The 17,691-nt window shown below is 57.7% G+C and overlaps 5 protein-coding genes across 6 annotated transcripts; 1 reads left to right on the top strand and 4 right to left on the bottom strand.

Annotated features, from left to right (window-relative positions):
- Nucleotides 1-278: 278 nt before the first annotated feature.
- Nucleotides 279-1,627, bottom strand: IUM83_05102 (rab2 family gtpase; the record flags this gene model as incomplete). The annotated part of the gene is made up of 4 exons (XM_067929218.1): nt 279-461; nt 583-873; nt 947-1,466; nt 1,539-1,627. 4 exons carry the CDS (start codon nt 1,625-1,627, stop codon nt 279-281), a joined length of 1,083 nt encoding a protein of 360 aa, XP_067794894.1.
- Nucleotides 1,628-2,003: 376 nt separating this feature from the next.
- IUM83_05101 (putative protein phosphatase 2C 38) lies at nt 2,004-3,890 on the bottom strand (the record flags this gene model as incomplete). The annotated part of the gene is made up of 2 exons (XM_067929217.1): nt 2,004-2,323; nt 2,399-3,890. The coding sequence occupies 2 exons, from the start codon at nt 3,888-3,890 to the stop codon at nt 2,004-2,006; spliced, it is 1,812 nt and encodes a 603-aa protein (XP_067794692.1).
- Nucleotides 3,891-4,264: 374 nt separating this feature from the next.
- Nucleotides 4,265-8,033, bottom strand: IUM83_05100 (regulator of chromosome condensation (RCC1)-like protein; the record flags this gene model as incomplete). Its single annotated transcript, XM_067929216.1, has 5 exons — nt 4,265-7,037; nt 7,118-7,302; nt 7,381-7,595; nt 7,670-7,721; nt 7,809-8,033. The coding sequence occupies 5 exons, from the start codon at nt 8,031-8,033 to the stop codon at nt 4,265-4,267; spliced, it is 3,450 nt and encodes a 1,149-aa protein (XP_067794893.1).
- A 250-nt stretch (nt 8,034-8,283) lies between these two features.
- IUM83_05099 (uncharacterized protein) lies at nt 8,284-10,314 on the top strand (the record flags this gene model as incomplete). The annotated part of the gene is made up of 2 exons (XM_067929215.1): nt 8,284-8,995; nt 10,265-10,314. 2 exons carry the CDS (start codon nt 8,284-8,286, stop codon nt 10,312-10,314), a joined length of 762 nt encoding a protein of 253 aa, XP_067794572.1.
- Nucleotides 10,315-11,420: 1,106 nt separating this feature from the next.
- IUM83_05098 lies at nt 11,421-12,864 on the bottom strand (the record flags this gene model as incomplete). Of its 2 annotated transcripts, XM_067929214.1 has the most annotated exons (5): nt 11,421-11,436; nt 11,528-11,802; nt 11,924-11,995; nt 12,090-12,185; nt 12,337-12,864. In XM_067929214.1, the coding sequence occupies 5 exons, from the start codon at nt 12,862-12,864 to the stop codon at nt 11,421-11,423; spliced, it is 987 nt and encodes a 328-aa protein (XP_067794570.1). The 2 variants fall into 2 exon arrangements, with proteins under 2 accessions (XP_067794570.1, XP_067794571.1); XM_067929213.1 differs by lacking the exons at nt 11,421-11,436; nt 11,528-11,802 and adding an exon at nt 11,831-11,869.
- Nucleotides 12,865-17,691: the final 4,827 nt, after the last annotated feature.

Genomic DNA, 17,691 nt, shown 5'->3' with positions numbered 1-17,691 from the left:
GCCATTCACATCTGGCGCGGCATCTGGAGCGACGTCAGTGTCGGCACCATCTTCACCAGCTCTGCGCTGTCGTCGCCAATTGCGCTGCCATCTCGTTATGTCGTCAGAGAAGGGGGCCAAGTGATCAAGTCCGCGCTTTGAAGCAGCGGTGATCAAGAGTGGCGAACACCCGAAGCTGCAGCATCAAAAGCCTGCGAGGAAGCGAACCCGCCGAGGGACAAACGCGTGTGAACGTAGCCAACGCACTTAATCTTTAAAAATTATCTGAAAACTGTAGCCTACGGGACGCCGCCCCTGGGCGGTAGTGTGAGCAACGCGCGCAGGCTCTCCTTGGGCTGCGCCACGTTTCCGTAGCCCTTGAAGGCGCTGTCGTGGTATGCGCCAAAGAGCTTGGCCTTCTTCATCTCTGCCTCCACGATCAACCGGTTCACAGTCAACATGGACGCGTCCAGAAGCGTCAGCTGCATCGAGCAAATCGGCGTGGCAGTAACCCATAGCAACGGCAACAAGGTCAAGGTCAACAAACGTGGTCAGTTGCATATCATTCAGGTGCGGGAACAAGCTCAACGTGCCACCATGTACCTGTTCCGTGGTCGACCCTAGTTGCTGCAGCGCTGAGCGCTGGAGGACTTCAACGCTCTGTGTGACCTTCAGCTCACAAGGCAGTTTCTCCTGCTGCTCGTCGGTCCCAGTCTCACTCTCCCCTCGAGTGGCGTCGCTCTCAGCCTCACTCTGTGCGGAGGATCTGTCAGCCTCCAGCGTCGCCTTCATGTCAAGCCATTTCTTCTCTTCTTCCTCCAGGCCTTTAATCCGCTCCTCGTACGTCTCGATCGTTGCTCGCATCCGCGCGTTTTCCGGGTTTGGTACCTTGATCTGTAGTTCGGCAACAAAGTGAGCCGTCAGAATGTAGTTAATACTGCGAACAATAAGGAGGCCTCGGTCGTACCGCAACGTTCCCTGGCGGGTGCTCCGCCATGAAGGAGATCAGCTCCTGCTTCATGGCCTGCAGGCTGGTCTCGCTCAGCTGCATGATGTCCCGTCGAGCCGCCGACGTGAGGAACTCCTTCCGCACCTTGCGGAGCTCGCGCTTCACCTGGCGCTGCACCATGTGGTAGAGCGAGACCTGGTCGGCCGACAGCTTCTTGTGCTTCATCTCCTCCTCGTTCAGCGCCTCGCGCGTGGCCTCCTCGCGCTTCTTCTGGCGCACCAGCCGCCGCATCTCGGCCCTCGCCGCCTTCTCCTGCTTGGCCCGCAGCGCCGCCGACGCCGCGGCCGCGTCCACGGCGTGCTGCTTGCCCACGTCCTTCTCGTCGTCCTTGCGCACGCGGAAGACGAAGGTGTTGTCCTTGGCGGGCGTGCCAGGCTTGCGCTTGCCCACGGGCGTGGCCTCCACGGGCGCCTCGGCGGCGTCCTCGTCCTTCTTGTCGCTGAACTTGAAGCCTCGACGGGGCCGCCGCCCAGTGTCGCTGCGACGCGGGAACAAAGGGCCAGTCAGTCAGCGCGCTCGTCCGCCGTCTACAGAGATGAAGGAGACGCACCTCGGGTCTGCGGCCTTCCGCCGCCTCCGCTTGTCGCGGCGGACGACCAGCGAGGCGGACGGCGCGGCGGCGAACGGCGGCGCCATCATGACACGGAGCTGGCTGCTCCTCCTGCGTTAACTTTCGCGCCTCTGCGCGCTCTTTTGAATGTTCAAACCACGCGATTGGCCAGAGAAGGAGAAAAATCAGCGACGACGCCGATTGGTGGGAAATCGGAATTAGACGGGGGGATCGGTCGAGGCGACGTGTGTTGAAGTGGAAGTGCAAGAAGATTGACACAACACGAAAGACCAGCTTTTTGAGCGATAAAGTACATACATTGTATTGCATAGCGTTCACTAGCTCTGTGGGCTCGTATCAATAAATACATGGGACGGCGGCGGGGACTGCGCGCTGCGTCGACGCAGCACCCCATCGCAACGACACTTGACATCCAACATCCATCTGCCTCGTCCATCAACTGCTTCACGCCGCCTCAGCTCGAGCAGCAGCGCGTGGTGGCGCGAAGTGCAGCACGTCGATGGTGATGTCGTCGTGGAAGTCCCTCCGGTTGCCAGGCAGGACGTTCTCCAGGTCCGCCGCGGTCGTGCCGTAAATCTCAGCGATGCGCTCTAGCACGGCCTCACGCAGGGCCTGGCTCACATTCTGCACCCCCTCGTCACGGAAGCGCCCCACCAGCTCCACAATCTCTTCGTTCTTCAGCTCACCGAAGAGGCCGTCCGACCCGAGCACGACGAACTCAGGCTTGCGGTCTTTGAGGTCGACCTGGAAAATGTCCGGGACAGCTACAGATTTATCACAAATGCACGAGTCAGAACACATTTTATACATCCAGCAACTCAAAACAGTGCAAAACTTACCGGAGATATAAGGTCGACGGAAACTGCCGCGGATGCGCAGACCGCGGGGCATCGGGGAGCGGTTCACGTCCTTCACCTTCATGTACGTATCGCCGATGGACCGAGTGGGCTGAAGTCTACCCTTGACGTAAAAGTTCTTCTGTCCAATCTCGCACACAATGTCGTAGTCCTCTGGATACAGCACGCGCAGGCGCCGCTGCTCGCGCTCCTCGTTCGCCGAATGGTCGAAAGTAATCTGCTCTACGCTGAGCGATCCGTCCGCCTCTCGATAGGCCATAATGGCGCGGCAATCACCGCAGCTCGCGACGTAAAGCTTCTTCTCGATGACCAGCGCCATCACCGCGCACGCCCCCACCGAGCAGGACGACCACGAGCCGCGCTCAAACTTAATCTGGCTGCGGCGCTTGAACTCCTCCTCTGTGTCCTTAAATCCTGTCATGATCGAGTGCGCCACTGGTTCGTCATTCTCTGTCAGGTGGCTGCGAATGTTAGCATAAAGCTTCTTCTGAACAAAGTCGACCGCCTCCTCGCCGCCGTGGCCGTCGTAGCAGCCGCAAAAGAACACGGGCGTCTCGGAGCTTCTGCCGGGGCGCATGATGGAGTCCACTACGTACTGCGACCTGTCTTCGTTATTGCGGTTGGCTGCATAGCTGTCCATGTCGTAGCGCCAAAAGAGAGCGTCGTCGTTGCTGGGGAGCACTTCGGAAAGCTGCGGCGGCACAGACGTGATGGGGATTTCCTCTATAGGGATCTCGTCGAGATTGATCTTCTCCTTGGCCCACTCAGGCTGGATCATGGCAAAGAGCGCGATCAGCATGGCGCTCCACGACGACTCTGGCGGTTGCGGCTTGTCGGATCTGTTAGTGTCGTGCTCCGGCGGCAGGGCGCTCGTAACGGGGTCTTGTACGGCCATGAGCGTGTCTGCTGAGGGCTGCGTCAGCCGCGGTGGCGCCAACGCGGTGGCGTTAGCGCTGTCCTCGCTCGAAGACGCGGCTGCAGCGGCGGCGGCAGCAGCCACCGCACCCATGGACGACGAGGAGTCAGGCGCGGCGCTGGCCGAGCGGATGGCCGTCGTCTTGGAGAGCGAGTGCGAGCTCCGGGCCTGCTGAGCGAGCGCCACGACGGCGTTGGAGCTGGTGGGCGTGACGAGCATCCGGCTGGACGCGGGCGCGTGCTGGAAGCGGCTCTGCTGCTGCTGCTTCTGGCGGTGCTGGTGGTGCTGGCGACGAGCCACCGCTCGCTGTGCGCTCCGGTACCAGACCAGGGAGCGGTGCCGGCGCGAGCAGCTCAGCAGAGACATCTCCCACTGCCACGGGTTCAGCTCCTCGAAGTCGGTAGTGAGCTCAATGGTGGCTGGCGAGGTGCGCGAAGCAGTCGTGACCTCCCTACCCGGCGAAAGCGCGTGTGGCTTGAGCCCTTGCAGGTCGGCGAGCCCCAAAGACAAGATAAAGGCGAAAGAAATGCGAAGCCGACAGTGGGACGCGCGGTCCATACTTTCTTCCATACAACTTCTATTACCTGTCCAAACCGATGAGCGAGAACGAAAACGAGAGGGTTTCGTTTGCGACGACCACAGCTATCGCGGCAAGTTTGAAAGCCCAGATGCCTGGCTGCAGGTGTGTACCCTGCCCAGTGGTATACACTGTAGTGGTGGGAGCGCGGGTCAAACGCCTCGTACCATGGACGGCAGAGCTCACGGCCGCTTGGGCCAGGTTGACCATTTGGGGGTGTCGCTTGACAGAACCATACTGAAGCCAAGTGTGAATGACAAGTTGAAGTTGCTCCATGGAAGGTACGAATACATTGACCAATCACAGCGCTCGCAGCGGGGCGGGACGATCTCAACACATGCCCTCAACCTGACAGTCAAGCGCCGCTGGCGGCAGGCTTCCTGCTGCTCTTCCGCCTGGGGCGCGGCTGCGACGATGGGTTCGCTTGAGAGGTCTCGCCCACGCTCTTGTCGCTGGCAGTGGCGGAATTCTGCGGCCCGCTTCTCTTCCTATTGGCGGGCCTAGCGGACGAGCTACTGCCGCCAACACCAACACCAGCAGCAGCACAAGTTGCAGCCGGGGCCGCAGCAAACGTCTCGCCCGCCGCTTTCCTCGCGGCCTTGCGCTCCTTCGCCTTCTTCTGCTTGTTCTGTTTGCTTTGGCTGTCGCCGGCGCCATCCGAAGCTGCAGTCGCAGCCGACGCACCGCCAGCCGTTGGCTTCCGCGCTCGTCTGCTGCTCCCTGGTGCTTTTTTACTGTCCTTCGCTTTGGGTCGCTGGCCGCGGCCTCCTCCACTAGTGCCTGCCGCCGACGCCGCCGCTGCTGCAGCAGCAGTCCGGGCCTTGGCCGCTTGCTCTCGCTCGATCTCCGCCAGAATCTGGCGCTGCTGCTCCAGGAACTCCTGCTCCTCCTGCAGCTTCTGGACATCCGCCAGGGAGACATGGTCGGGCGGCCGGAACAGCCCCCAGCTATTCACCGTCGACTGCGATTGTCGAACAGGAGCCACGCCGCCTCCAAGACGCGCCTTGGCCTCACGCTCCCGCGCGGCCGCAGCCTCTTCTTCTTGCTGGATCTCCTTCAGCGTTTTCGACTTCTGCTCAGTAGCGACTCCTGCTTCTGCCGCGGGGCTGCTCCAAGTAGGAGGAGCAGGGGCTGCTGCCTTCCCACGAGCGCCACGACGCGCGGGCTGTTTGAGGAACGCATCCAGCGAGAATGCTGTCACTTGCTCGTGTTCGACGCCGTCGTAGCCAAACATGTGCTTGCCCGACACCGGCAGCGGCGAAAAGGACAGTCGCGGGCTCGCGGATGGATGGCTTCCGATGCTCGTCTTACGCTGCCTCTGCGAAACTCCGTCGAAGCTGCTCTTACGCAACGATGACGATGGTAAGGGAAATGCCTCGGGGAATGCACTCGCAGCGACTGGACTGGGGGTGATGGCTGGTGATGCGGGAGGTGCACACTTGCCCTCGGACGCTAAAGGCTTCTGCTCGTCAAAGTGTGCGTGAGTGGCTTGGATCCCCCATGGGGTACTAGCATCACGTGTGGGCGTTGTCACAGACTTGCTCTCCACAAACGAATTCAACGGGACGAACTTGCTGTTCTTGCTCTTGCGCCGTCCACTTGGTTTACTCGGAGTAATGGGAGACTTGCCGACAGAGTTATCTGCGCGAGCCGCTGCCAGCACATTTCCACCTACCACACATTCATCCTGAGCCCCAGTTACCATAGTTGTTTTCGTACTCTTGGTCGAAGACGGTTGCTTCCCAATTCGCCTATCCTTGGTAGGCTTTTGCATCACTTCGATCGGATTGATAAGACGTGCCTTCTCTTCTGGTTCAGGTTCCTCCATTGGTGGCAACATGATCTCAAATAGTGTATCCAAGCGGTCTCGCCCCACGACATCCAGCACAGCGTCCCAATTGTTCCGCATGTAGCCAACACAGTACTTTTGCAGTCGAAACGCGGCGTAGCGTTCCGCATACTGCCACACTAGCATACAATTAGCCACGTCTACATGCGCTGCGATCTTGCGCTCCACGAGCTCCAGCAAAGAGGGCACCGCATCCTGGGCCGCGACATCTTCTGCAGAGCTGAAGTCCGGGAGAACGGGCGCTACCAGCACTGCCGTGTGCTGATGGCCTGCTGCCACCGCCACTGCCTTCTTTACACCAGACACACGCTTCGGACTCGGTTGCCAGGTGTTGCCACGCCCATGGCCCAGAACACCTTGTTGGCCACAGCCCCAAGTCACGAGATTGCCTTCTCGCGTGACCACGGCGCAATGGTCCTGGGAAGCACAAACACTTGCCACAGGGCCGTAGTAGCTTAGCTCCACTTTCTGTGGAGCACTAGGCGACGGTGTTGCATGGCTTCCCGGAGTAACAGCAGCTTGTCGATCATGTAAGGTAGCACTGGACTGGTGCGAGAGTGCTGGAGCATTGTGTCCCCACGTATACACAGAGCCACTGGCACTCAACGCGATCGAGTGATTAGGCGCGCACGATACTTCCACAATGTCCATACCGCGCTGCTTGCATGTAGGCACCCACGTATCACACATGATTGCACCAGCGCCGCTACTACCAGTAGCAACACCAAACGGGATGTTCACACGGCTAGGACGATACGATCCATAGCCAAACTGCCACACTTGGCCAAAACTGTGGCCATTGTGGGAGCAGCGCAGCACAACGCACGTGTGCCAATCCGAGAGCGCCACCTTCTCAGCGCGCACGGAATCATAGTCACCGTACACGACACACATCGGATGCCGAGGTCGCAACGCATCAACACTGCGCGGAGTTGCGTCAGCCTGGTCCGTGCCACATCCTTCTTTGCGCCCGAGCTGACCTCGGCGATTGCTGCCCCATGTGTATACAGCACCATCAGCAGCGTCAATCGCAGCAGAGTGGCAACCAGAGGCTGCGATGTCTTCAACCACGTGAAAGCGGAAGGCGTCAACACGTTTCGGTGTCAGGCGACTCAGCGAAGAACTTGACTTCCCTGGATGTCCAAGCTGACCAAAGCTGTTGGATCCCCAAGTGAACACTTGACCTGAACGAGATAGAGCCATGCTATGGTTCTCGCCCGCAGCCACCTTCTTCATGGGTGTGGTTTCCAATGACCTCAATCGCGTCGGCTCAATTCGACTATCGATAGTCCAGAGGCAACGATCAAAGTGGTTGTTAGCTACACACTCGGCGGGCAACGCTGCAGACAGCATACTTACTCGAATTCATTTCCGGTACCTAGTCGTCCGCCCTTGCCGAAGCCCCACACAAAGCACTCACCCGCCGCATTGAGCGCGATCGTATGGTACTTGCTGGCACTCAGTTGAACAATCGGTGACATCGTGGGAAGTTCCACAAGCCGCGGCGAGACTTGAACGTCCGCATTAGGCAGATGATAGCCCAGCTAGAGGTTATCGAGCAGCAAGTAGCGAGGGTGAGCGACACAAAGCGACGGGGCAAGCAAAGCACCTGCAACGCGCACCTGGTAGTCTCGCTTTCCGAAAGTGTACACAAGGCCACCATCGCACGCCTCCTCAGTGGCCTCAACCTCTCCACTTACGTGTCTCTGGCGCTGCAGCCTCGTAGACAGCAGCTGCATGGGGCTCTGCTGGGCATGATCTCGTGTTTCATGCAAGTATTTACGCACAAACGTCTTGCCGAAGCGGGTCTGCACGTGGCGCAGGAGCAGCAGCGTTGCTTGGAGACGCACGACAACGTGTCAGCACACCAGTAGACACAGCGACTCGAAAAGAAGCCAAGCGCACACTCACTGGACAGATGCTGGTGGTACAAGCTGCGGTGCAAGGGCGTCCAGCCAGACTCCTGCTCGAAACGCAAGGGAGAGAGAGAGAGAAAGAGAGGTCAGCGCCCTCGCCCCTCGAGTCCCCAGTCGCGCGCTGCCTAACGCACCCAGTCCGCCGCCAGCAGGTCCGCCCCGTGGCGCAGCAGCAGCTGCACCGCTTCGTCGTTGCCGCACGCCGCAGCCACGTGCAGCGCCGTCTCGCCCAGGTCGTTGCGGTCGTCGGGGGGCGCCGCGTCTCGCAGCAGCCGCGCAAGGGCCGGCGCCGCCTCGGGCGTCCGCGCGCAGGCCCACAGGTCCGCCCGCTCGTCGTCGCGCGTTGCTGCAGGTTGCATGTCTCGACTCACCGTATGGTCTGGTTGCAGGTGTTGGTTGGCGATCTCCTCTTCCCTCCTCTCCCCTCTCCTCCGCTGCGCCGCTTAGGCCGCCATCGTGGTCACCATGCTCAGGATTTCTGCCACTGACGGCGTCCGGCGGTTAGGACGCAATAGTTTGTGGCTGGGGTGTGCGATAAGGTACGCTTCGTACTTAAGGGAGAGCATGTTGAAGTGGAAAAAATAGTTGCCTTTTTTGCCAGACGCAGCCATGACCCACCAGGCGCAGCGCATCTCAGCGTCGAAGCCCGCGCGAGCGGCTGATGGAGGCACGATCAACGCGCGCGGAGGAGAGGAGGAGATCTCTGCCTTCTCGGCACCAAGCTCGTTGTCCGCGTCCGCGCCCCGTCACTCCCGGCCTCGAGAGCCGCCGCCGTTCGAACGCGCCGTAGTCTCACGCACGCGGTTCCACATCACGCTGCCGTCGCCCCAGTCGCCGTCTGGGGCAGGCAGAGCGGCGGCGGGGGGCGAGGCGGACCTGCGAGGGTGGAGCAGCCCGAACGGCGAGCCTTACCGGCCGTTGGGTCGCCCCGAGCTCAATCTCAAGTTCTCGCCGCAACTCGTGTACGGAGTCAGCCCCATGATGCAGAATGCGCATCGAATACGCGCCATCGAAGCGTCTGGGGGATCAGTTAGCGCCGCGGGGGCAGCAGCCAACGCCGGCTCGGAAAAGGACAAGGAACTGCGTGAGCCGTCGTCCTGTTCGTCCACTGGTGGCGCTGGGACGTCCCTCACGACGCTGGTGGACCAATTTGTCACGTCGCTAAGTAGCCGAAAGCGGCCGCTGGATGACCGACAAGTCAAACTCGCGCATCGGCTTCAAGCAAACGTGGGCGGCTTCTCGCCCGAGAAAGTCCGCGGACTTCAACGACGCAAGCCCCCAATTCAAGAGCACGACCAAGAACTCACCGGTGGCGAGCATAGTTACCAGAGTCCACGCGGCGATACATCCTTTCAACTCTTGCGCGAAGCAATCGACGAAGGCACAAGTAGGCTGCGTTCCACCCGTAACGGAACGAGCTTTCTGCAAAAGTTGCATCCGGCTGATCCTCACGGACTTCAGGAGCTACAAGAGCAATACCTCCTCGCTAGAACGAAGACACCACAACTAATGAGCCGTGGGAATGGTCACGGGACCAGAACGAGTCCTCGAGTGCTACTCGGGGCCAAGACGCATGTTGAGGTCACGCCGAGGCATAAAGGCCAATTCAGCCGAGATGAAGAGGTCTCTCAACGATGCAGCGAAATTGAGGACGGTAAAGCCCCTTGGTACTTGCCATACACGACTCGGCAACTGCAGCGCTCTCCGCATCGGCGTCTACCGTCACTAGAGGAGTTCCGAGTTCGGGCACGTGACGAAAAACAACCCTCAAGACCCTATCGAGCATCAGGCAATCTCAAGCCAAGCCCGGTTCCTAGCAAGTTACAAGTTGGCACGACAAGATCCAACCATACATCTTCGACACCAAGGCGGAGTTCCGTGGGTCCTGCTGGTGGAACGCTCAATAATGTGGAGGGTTTTGATAGCTACACCCAAGAATTCAACATGACAGTATCCCCAGGTGCTGGCAGCAAGGGGTCCTCTCCGTTTGCGATGACTACTGCATGTCCCTCACCGGCACCGTCAGCACCATTGCACAGCATTGAAAAGCTGCAAGCTGCAGTGGACGCTCTGGAGGCCACCAAGTACCAGCAATCGGCTCGGCTGGTCACTGCTCTGGAAGTACTTGAGCAGGATCGCAACGAGTGTCTGGCCGGGAAATTCCGTAGCCTACACGTGCGCTGCGATGCTGTCGAGGACCTACGACGGATGCGGGAGCGTTCTGAGCGTTATAGGGGGCAGCGAGTACTTGCGGTGCTATCCAAAACAGCAGATTGGTATCCGGAACTACTGCGGCGCTTGCTTGCCCGAGAGGTTGCGAGTGCTTCTGGCACTGGGACAACAACTGCGAATACTGGGGGAATAGTCATGCCTCTACATGCCGCAGAGCTCTTCATCATTCAAGCCGTACGTCGATTCGCCAACGATGGATGCGATGTTCAGGCGACACAACTTTTCCAGGTAATATTACACTTGCACCACGATGATCTGGAACTGCTGCAGGTGCAACAAGTTCTCGCCTTCCTTCGCAATGCATTGCACATTAACCACGAGGAGTGGTTAGATTTTTTTGCTGTACACAATCTCCCAGAACCCTTCGACGATATGGCAGAAGACCTGGAGCAACCACGACACGGGTAGCCGACGCCTGCTCTTGCTGCAGCGCTTGAAGCCAAGTGAGGCATGAGCAAGCACGGAGGCACCATACAGGAAGGCTGGAAACTAGCGGAAGATGTTTCTGTTTGTTAGTCCTGGTTGGGTCCTGTCAGCTCATCTGCTGCGGCTGTGACATTCCGCATGCTGCCTCCGCTTCTGCTCCTGTAATTGCCGCCTTTTAGCTGCCTCAATCTTCTCATCAAGCAATCGACCCAAGATGCTTAGGAAGAGATTTTCGTCTTGCACGTCATCATCCAGTGCGTCGTTCAGGATTTCAAACTCATCCTTGTCCTCCTCGGCGCCGATGAATGATGATGTAGGAGATCGAGCACCGTTATGCTCTGTTGAGATCTTGTGGCCATTCGAGGGGGCACTAACAGGGGTAGCGATCGAACCAGAGTACCCATTCTCTACATGTTGAACAGCGTCGAAGAGAGCATTTGACGCCATATCGTCCCAATTAAGTGAGAATCGTGGCTTGTTGCTCCCATTTATCTCGGAATGTCTTCCGATCCCATTCGACGAGGAATCCTTCGGACAGTAAGCCCCATCTTCATCTTCTTCGTCCGAGCTGAACGGAGCATAACTTGCCCAGAATCCAGGAGGAGATCGTGCACCACTTGCAACAGGAGAACGTCCAAAGGACGAAGATTCTCGAAGTGACGGAGGGTCAATTGACACCCGCAAATTCCGGAATGTTGCTCGAGGAGACGATGGTATCGCTATCGGTGCAGTGCCTTGCTCGTCTTCTGCTTCAATTGGCTCATTTACCTTGATGACTGGTGTGATAGTCGGTTGCAAATGTGCGTGGTGAAAGAGTGCGTCATTTTGCTTGCGTTGCTTGACAGTCTGCAGCTGATGGAAAGCCTCGATGCACATCTGCTCTAAGGTGGAAGGCGCGTCCAGGTCCTCGCGGCACATGATCCGAGCAATCTCGAATAGTACAAGGTCTGCGCGCACACCCTTCTGCATTACCATGCTTGCGATAATCATGTTTCGTCGACATGCGCGTCGCAACGGGATCCTTTTTGACAAACGATCTGCGTCCTCCTGCGCAGATAATGACAGCACATACGCTCGGTCTTCTGCGCTCAGTGGCTGCTGAAGCTGTGGCCAGTTGTACCAGCACCAATCGCACCAAGCGATCTCCAGAAACTGCGGTAAGCAGTAACCGTGGTCAATCGGTATTAATTCGTACTCGGCGTGGCCTGTGGTTGGCGACCGCCGCTTGCGTACGAGAATATTGGCGTCGTTGCGGTCTGTGTTTAGGAGCCGCATGTCCAGAAGCACAATCTTGTGCACTTGATGAGTCGAAAACTGATTAGGTGCCAGGTCACTCACCACATCATCGTGCCGGACAAACTCCTGGAGCGAGCCAACCTTGAAATGCAAAGCCCCCGCACTACCTGTATAGTTAAACACTGGATGCCGGGACTCCACGAGCGACGTAGCTGGAACTCCAGCGAAGTGGTCCTGTTGGTGACAATACGTAAGCCGTTCGTTAGTGCCGTTGTCTCCACGAGAAAATTGGAGCTGTAGACTATGGGTATCATCAAATTAATTGCCGTGCGAGCAAGTTTTGTGTTGTCGTTACCTTGTCTAGTATGTACGCAGCCAATTCGCGTTCGCAGGCCTCTCCAGAAAGAATGCCTCGCCGAAGTCCACTCTGTTGAATAAGTGCACATATGGAGGAGTCAGTATCAAATAAATTCGACCAGGCATGAAACATAGCTCAAAACTTTATGGCGCTTGTGACAAACCTGGCCCAATTGCCCGACAAGCCCGCGCGGATTGTTAGGCCCGAACGGTTCCTCGTCTTGAGGCTTAAAGCAACCCACGTTTCTGTGGGATGGATCCTTGAAAAAATACGTCCCTCCGGTGCCATCCATAGCCAAAACCGGTGCTAGCCCGAGTGCGAGACCTTGAAGTGCCTTCACGCCACGGATCGACCACAACTCGTCACCACACACAGCAGCGTCAAGACAGCACAGCCCAATGGGAACGTACCTGGTGCGTGATCTTCATGAGGGCCACGGGCAGCAAGTGCGCGCCGTACGGGTGAATGTTGACGACGGGCATCTGCTCAGGCCGCAGGTTCTGGGATGCCTTGCCACCCACTCGACCGGGCACAGCACCTTTTGAAGTGCTGCCATCGGCGCTACTTCTGCCGCTACTCGCGTTGCTGACGCGCTCCTCGTCGCACTCGCGCGTGTAGGCCATGGCCAGGTTCTGCGGTCGTCGCGCCACGAAGTCCACCACGGCGTTGTCCTGGTAGATGCCGCACTGCTGCAAGTTGTGCGCGTTCTTGAGCTCCCGGCCCTGGTAGAAGAGCTTCTGGGCGTTGGACGGCACGTTGAACACCACCTGCAGCTGGTCCTTGATGTCCTTGATGCTGGCCCACGGACGCAGCATGAGCTTCTTGCGGCGCTCCAGCGGGTCGCGGAAGTCCTTGACGAACACCACCACGGCCCCGTGGCCGCTCTCCAGCCAGCCGCCCGGCAGCGAGCGCGACATCTTGGCCTCCTCCTTCTGCATGGCTGCGCACGCGGTCGCGACAGCCACTGCGCTCGACGGAGAGAGCGCCTCGAGCGGTTGGGACGCGGGGGCTGAGTGATACAGAGCGCGAGCTGGGCTTTGCGAGTTACCTACGTGATGAACCACAAGAAAGCTTTACGACCAATTAGCGAGTGCATAAGGGTAAGGAGTTTGATTGGTCGAAAGAGTGAGGTGGCGTGTTCTGGTTGAATGAAAATCCGATTGGCAATAATTGTTACAGAGGATGCATGATTGGTCAAAACTGTTCAGCACTAAGATTCGAGGAACGCTTGTATCTGATTGGTAGACACATTAGCCAATAGAAGGCAGATATAGGAATGACTCACCTTTACGGTAGGTATAGTAAAACCAAGTTAACATACATACGGCAGACGTAAGGCGGCTGTGGAAGCTTCCATCCGTCTGAACTGTGGGGGCGGCACTCTTCGTTTCGCATGCCCTCCCCCACGCCGAGCTTCCTTCCTGTAAAGCTGGTAGCACTTGTTGGTCCCAGCAACCTGACCACAAGGAGCCCATGCCGACGAACGCCCAGCTACATGCTGAGATCGACCGGCTGAATCAAGCGATGGCAGAGCGCACGCGAGTGCCGAGCAATCTGTCCAAGTTCACCGGCAAGAGGGGAGAGGACGTTCGCGAATGGCTGTTCCAGATCGAGAACGCCTGCCGCATCAACGGCATCCAGATCGACGACGCAAGAGTGCGTCTGCCGGGAATCGCCGGGTCGGCTATGGAGAAGCCGGCTTCCAGGTGGTTCCTGCACTGGTCTTCGACGACGAGAAGCGAAGAGCACACGTGGGGGGATTTTCCGTGAGAATGTGCTCCAACACTTCGAAGCGTCGAACTACCAGGCCGTCTTGCGTGAGAAGCTTCAGCGACTCAAGCAGACGGTGGACATGGAGACCTACAACGGCGAGTACTCTGCTCCCATATTTCGGGTTGAAGGCATGAGCGTTCTCGACCAAGTCCTGTGCTACGCGAACGGTCTCAAGCCTCGTACTCGTAGCTACGTTAAGCTCGAGAACCCCGAGACTCTGAGTGAAGCCACGGACCTGGCCATCAAGTACGAAGATACTCACTTCGTCGAAGACGTGCGCGATCGACAGTCTCGTCAAGACAAGAGGAAGATCTCAGCTGGTCAAGCTCCCAAAAGGAGACAAGCGTGGTGTTGCAGAACACACAAATACCGTCAGATGTGAATTCCTTAGCTCAAATCACAACAATCGCCGAGTTAGGCCGGCGTTTGTTGGCCTACGCAGGGATGTCCTCTCGCGGTTCGGCCCAACCGGGACTGCGGGTGTCTTGCCCTTCGCCGACACCTGCCAACCGAGGTCCACTCTTCCGGAGATCCGCCGAGCTAGCGGACTCCGTTCACAAACTCCTATGCCCTCCACCAAAGGATGAACAGCGGCGCGCGAGAGCTGTTGCAAGCCGCCGGGGCAGAAGCAACCCGACTTAAAGAGTAACGGAACCCGGGCTTGCCGGCGTACCGGCTCGCTGAGTTAGCGAGACCTTTCGTTCGCACTTGGCGAGACCCACGCCCAACCCGGGCCGACCTAATCTCTTGGCGTTGCCAGTCGAGTACCCTACAAGCTATGCCTCTCGGGTACCGACGGCAGGTATTATCCGACCCCGTACAGAGACTTACCGGAAAGTGTGCACGTGTTGTGGGCCTAGAAAATTCTGCTCACTTTGTTCTTAAGTTTCCCGGCGCCCTGAAAGGGCGCCTCCACTATTCCTAGGGTCCTATACAAATATCAAGTGAAATGGAGTGGTTCCAGATCTCGGCCGACGCTTCACCCTCGCTACGACGCTTCGAACTCGACTGGGCCGGATACGCTGTCCGGATAACCCGGCGAGCTCCAGGAGGAGTTTCCCCGACTCGGCTGAGCGCTGCCCGGCTCGCCGGACTCACGCTTGGTCCACCCGTGCCACCTTCGGCCGTGCTTTGCCCCGTCTGGACGGCTGGTAACCCTGATAGCCGAGCTCGAGGCTTGGAACTTGCCTTAGACTCGGCTGAGCGTCTCCTAGCGCTTCCAGTCATCGCCCGCAGTACTTGTGTTCGCTCCTTGCGTGGCGCCACCCGTCCTTGATCTCCGGTGGTTGTTGGGCCTCGTCAGCCGGGCGTGGTCCGTCCCTGAAGACTGCTAGCTCGGCGAGCTCGGCTGACTGGCACCGTGTACCCATCCAGCCGTACAGTTCCGTCGATTCTGCTTTTCTGGCTGTCTTGGTACCTTGTTCCACGAAATCTGATGTTCTCTACACCACACGAGCCAAGTCTGGCGGCTGACACCTGCCTTGATCTTGGCTGAGCTTCCTCCTGGACTCGACTGTGGACTCCGTGCGCGTCCTCCGGTCGCCGCGGATTAGCCCTTTGGTCTTGGTACTCTCTCGTCCACATAGCCGAGTTGGCGGGCCCTCTGGCTCGCGCTAGCCTGGTGAACCCAGCTGACTGGTACAATGTAACAATCCAGCCGAGTAGTACCGTCAATTCCGCTTTTAGGCGGCTTTGGTACGCTGTTCCTCTTGGGTGCTCCGTTTCCTACACCACACATGCCATTGAAGGGGATACCCTTCCGTAACCAATGGCGCTTCAAGCTGACATTTGATTCCAAGCGCACCGAAGGTCACACCTGCTTTCTCTGCAAGAAGTCTGGTCACGTCAAAGTCAACTGCTTCATCTGGAAGAAGGAGCAAGAGAAGCAGGGAAACGGGCAACCACGTCAGTGAAGGAGGGTCCTGGCGTGGCTGGGGGCGTAACCGGAACACTTAAGTTTGAGAATATCAGCCTTAACGTTCTGAGTGAAAACCATCTGGTGTACTAGTCACGGCCGCTGTTTTCAGTAACTGGTGAGATCAGTGCCGGTGACAAACGTCTCGCCACACGAATCATGTTATTGGACTGCGGAGCCACCGCAATCTACGTGTCAAAATGTTGGGTCGAGGCACATCAGTTTTGGACAACGAAATTCTGTGACAAGAGAATCCGTGTCAAGTTGGGAGGCAATCAAATCGTCGAGGCAGAGCAGGAAGTTCTGCCGATGGAGATTCGGGTTTCTGGACTAGATGATGCCTACCGATGCGTGGTTGTAGTCTACGAGATCCCATACGAATTCGACTGCATCCTTGGGATACCATTCTTCGAGGACATGCAACCACAGCTTGACTGGAGAAGTCGACGAATCGAAGGAACGAGAACGAAGACCCTGCACTGGAAGCGAGCATGAGAGGCCTATAAGCCGATTGAGGATGGTGGGCCGGTGATTGCCTTCGGGCTTCGGAGATCCGTCGAGGCGAAAGGTCTGTCTGCGAAAAGACCCGATTCCTGTCGAGGTGCCGCGCTGGAAACGGATGTGAAGCTTACGGTTGAAGCTGTTGGCGACGCAGTGCAGAAGGAGAAGGCTCCAAGTGTTGTCCGCGGACAACAAGAAAATGCGCAGGCTGGTAAGGGTTCCGCTGGAGAAGACAGCGTTGCGACGTCAAAGCGCGAGAGTACCACACGAGCTGCTGACGAAAGCAGTGATACCAGGGGCAAAGATACCGCCGTGGAAGTGGGTATTGTTGACGAAATTGATGTGCAGACTAAATACATCACGCGCAAGAAACTACTGTGGTGAAGTGGTTCTCGAAGAATTTGGAAATGTGATAATGAGGGATCCGGACCACGTCATAAAACCGCAAGACGGACAGAGCTGGATCTACATCTGTGGCCTGGCGGAAGAACTCAAGGGACACGCAAGGAAGGTAGACAGGTCATGTAGAGCCGGTAGACAGTGATGGGAAGATAAGATCCATAGGGATGATAGGACTTTGGGATTGGACCGAACTTAACGGTAATCAGACCTGAATTTGCTTTGGACATCGCAAGACCTCCCTCCCTTACCTGGATCCGGGAACTACACTGGCCCGACACGGCGTAGAGAGGTTAGCGGTAGGAGATCTAGTGTTAGTAATTAATTCTGGATAGTATATTGGCCAGATCCAACTTCCTAGAGATCCATCCTAAGCCTAGATCCAAGATCCACCGGATTTATCTACTTGGCCGGCGGATCCACTCAGCTCTCACAACCCAAGATCCCGTCATAGGAGACAGCAAGTACGACAAAGGAAGACCTGCGAAGGCAAGAGAAGGCGCCACAAGCACACCCAAGGCAACCCTTCGGCCGGATCCAAGTACACGGGTATTGGATCTGGAGCGTATACCGTGAGCAGAGTGAGGATTTCCGCACTGCTCCACCCGGATCCCCGCGTCTCGCCAAGACATTCCTTCTCCACCGCTTGGACTCTTCGGAAGACACCAGAGGAGCAAGATCCAGCCCTACCAACGGGTACACAAGCTGAGCAGTTCAGCACAGATCACGGATCATCGGGGGACCCCCTCCGTTAGTCGGTGTCCGGGCGCTGTTCGGAAGTTGGATCTAGCTATCTCCCAGATTTCGCGGATCCCGCTACACTACACTACGGAAGTTCCTGAGAATCAAGACCAAGAAGATCGACGAGACCGACTTCATGTTGGTGCTATCGAACGAGACGATCAAGCAAGTCGCACGTTCACTGCAACGGCGCGATGAACCCGACAACGCTGGGGTGCGAAAGCATATCGCTATCTGGAAACAGACTGAGACACCTTCCAAGAGAACCCAGCTTTAATCTTTTAACGGAGTACAAGGACAACGTGTTCCGTCCCGAACTACCTGAAGGTTTACCAGAGAAGAGCGAAATCGAACACCGGCTTGACGTGAAGGATCCAAATCTGGTCATGCATCGGATACAGTGGCGACAGTCACCGGAGCAGCAATGTGAGATCGT

Source organism: Phytophthora cinnamomi (genome assembly GCF_018691715.1).
Source record: "Phytophthora cinnamomi strain GKB4 chromosome Unknown Contig23, whole genome shotgun sequence".
In the NCBI taxonomy this organism is placed as follows: Eukaryota; Oomycota; class Peronosporomycetes; order Peronosporales; family Peronosporaceae; genus Phytophthora; species Phytophthora cinnamomi.
The sequence above is the reverse complement of the archived record's forward strand: the minus strand, read 5'-3'. Positions and strand labels throughout refer to the sequence as shown.